This window comes from Lactuca serriola, chromosome 4 (genome assembly GCF_051521515.1).
Source record: "Lactuca serriola cultivar US96UC23 chromosome 4, Lser_US96UC23_V15, whole genome shotgun sequence".
Classification (NCBI taxonomy): Eukaryota; Viridiplantae; Streptophyta; class Magnoliopsida; order Asterales; family Asteraceae; genus Lactuca; species Lactuca serriola.
In genome coordinates, this window is record NC_136411.1 from 208,829,843 (window position 1) to 208,831,583 (window position 1,741).

The 1,741-nt window shown below is 36.0% G+C and overlaps 1 protein-coding gene across 1 annotated transcript; it reads right to left on the reverse strand.

Annotated features, from left to right (window-relative positions):
* Positions 1 to 303: 303 nt before the first annotated feature.
* On the reverse strand, positions 304 to 1,452 carry LOC145099151 (uncharacterized). The gene has a single exon (XM_079036739.1). It carries the CDS (start codon positions 1,450 to 1,452, stop codon positions 304 to 306), a length of 1,149 nt encoding a protein of 382 aa, XP_078892865.1.
* Between the last annotated feature and the right edge of the window lie 289 nt (positions 1,453 to 1,741).

Genomic DNA, 1,741 nt, shown 5'->3' on the forward strand with positions numbered 1-1,741 from the left:
ATGACCACTTTAGTGATAAGACCAATTTTCAAAACAATAGGAAGTGATGAGTAAACCTTGGAACAACTATGATTGTCAACTTTTATTGGCTTCCTTAATTAACACAAGCAAAGTTACAAACAGAACACCTACTCTTTTAAGAAAAAGATCTTATGCTTACATTCGTACAACACCAAATTCAACAGTGGTGATAATGTGTCCTCTAACAATAGTTAATACTGCAGCTAAACAAGAATAAAACAAGCTAGAGTACAATTATAAGCCAGATTACTTTCTAATTTCATCAGCCATGACTCAACAACTTTAGAACGACACCGGTACCTCCTCCCTTATAGTTTTTCCACTTGGTCCTGATGAATGAGCCACACAAAGATCACCCGAATCAATGTGGATGTTTAGCTTTTTAAAGACTCTATTTTTCAGATCATAACTAAATATACTTTTATTGTGCCTTGATCTCATGAAAACGATATATCTCTTATTTATCACGCCACACACCGGATATCGAAAAGAAGCACTTACAAAGCCATGATCCTGGACTGTTATCGAAAGCAACTTCTCCCACTTCATACTTTGAAAATCTTTAAGAATCCATAAGTCAGTTTTGTCCCTAGAAACTCCATCAATGAGGCTGAGAAAACCACCCATCTCAAAAATAGAATAGTAGAGCCTCTTACGCTCACCGGGTTCAGGTAGGCTCATTTGGAGAACTTCTTCTTTTATCATATCAACAGAAACCAGGAAGCTAGAACAATTAAGATTCCAATGAAAGTACCTTCCTTGAACTTGAATTGAAACTATCTCACCCATATTCCTAGGATCCAAGTAAAAAGGTACTTTGATCTTTTTCCACCTTGAGGAAACACGAGAGACTACAATATCTTTTTCCAATTGTAGAATATGACATTGGAGTGATTGGCCATTAAACAAGTGAACAACCTTATATACTCCCTTGAATCTGTCAAAAAAAAGGGCCATTGCACATACGCTAGTATCTTGATGTGCAAAAAATGTTGGAGGCTTGGGAAGAAATGATTTTTCCCTGGTGATTATATTGAAAATATACAGTGACTTTCTTTTTCTGGCAGGGTCTAATATCAGAAGAAACTCGTTATACCATGACTTTATCCTTCCAAAGAAATGCATGCGAAGGTTTTGCTCTTTCACTTCTAGTCTTTGTCCTTCTTCCCTTACATCCACATAGCGGATCGTAAATCCAAATGACGTCTGGAGGATAAAAAAAGAATTTTCTGCCAAGATCATGTTAATTATATCGAACCATTTTCTACAGACATACTTTGCGTTATAACGAAGGAAAACATAAGGAAGCCTTTTAAGGATATCTTCAACCACGTCATCTGGAAGAAATGCAAACCAATGAACATCATTTTTCTTTCTCTTCATTTGTTCATCTTCACACTCTTTCCTGCACTTGCTCATTGCCACCTCCATCGATTTCTGTTTCAAAATAATATATTACTTTTTTTTGTAAGCAGCAACACGAGGAAGAAATACAGGTATGTACATAGCCACAAGGGAACATGCATGAATGATCAATAACATACATCAAGCGAACATGTTTGTGTTTTATTTCGGATCAACAGAATTAAGTAAGTACATATGGTGTTCAGGTAAACACAACTAGTGTAAATCCGATCTATTTTATTCCTGGGTTTTAAGTATCCAATCAACTTTGAGAGTGAAATTGTAAAAACTAACACCCTTTTCTGGCATCTGGAGG

Coding starts and splice junctions, on each gene's coding strand:
- LOC145099151 (XM_079036739.1), bottom strand. CDS start 1,452: ATGGAGGTGGCAATGAGCAAGTGCAGGAAAGAGTGTGAAGATGAACAA.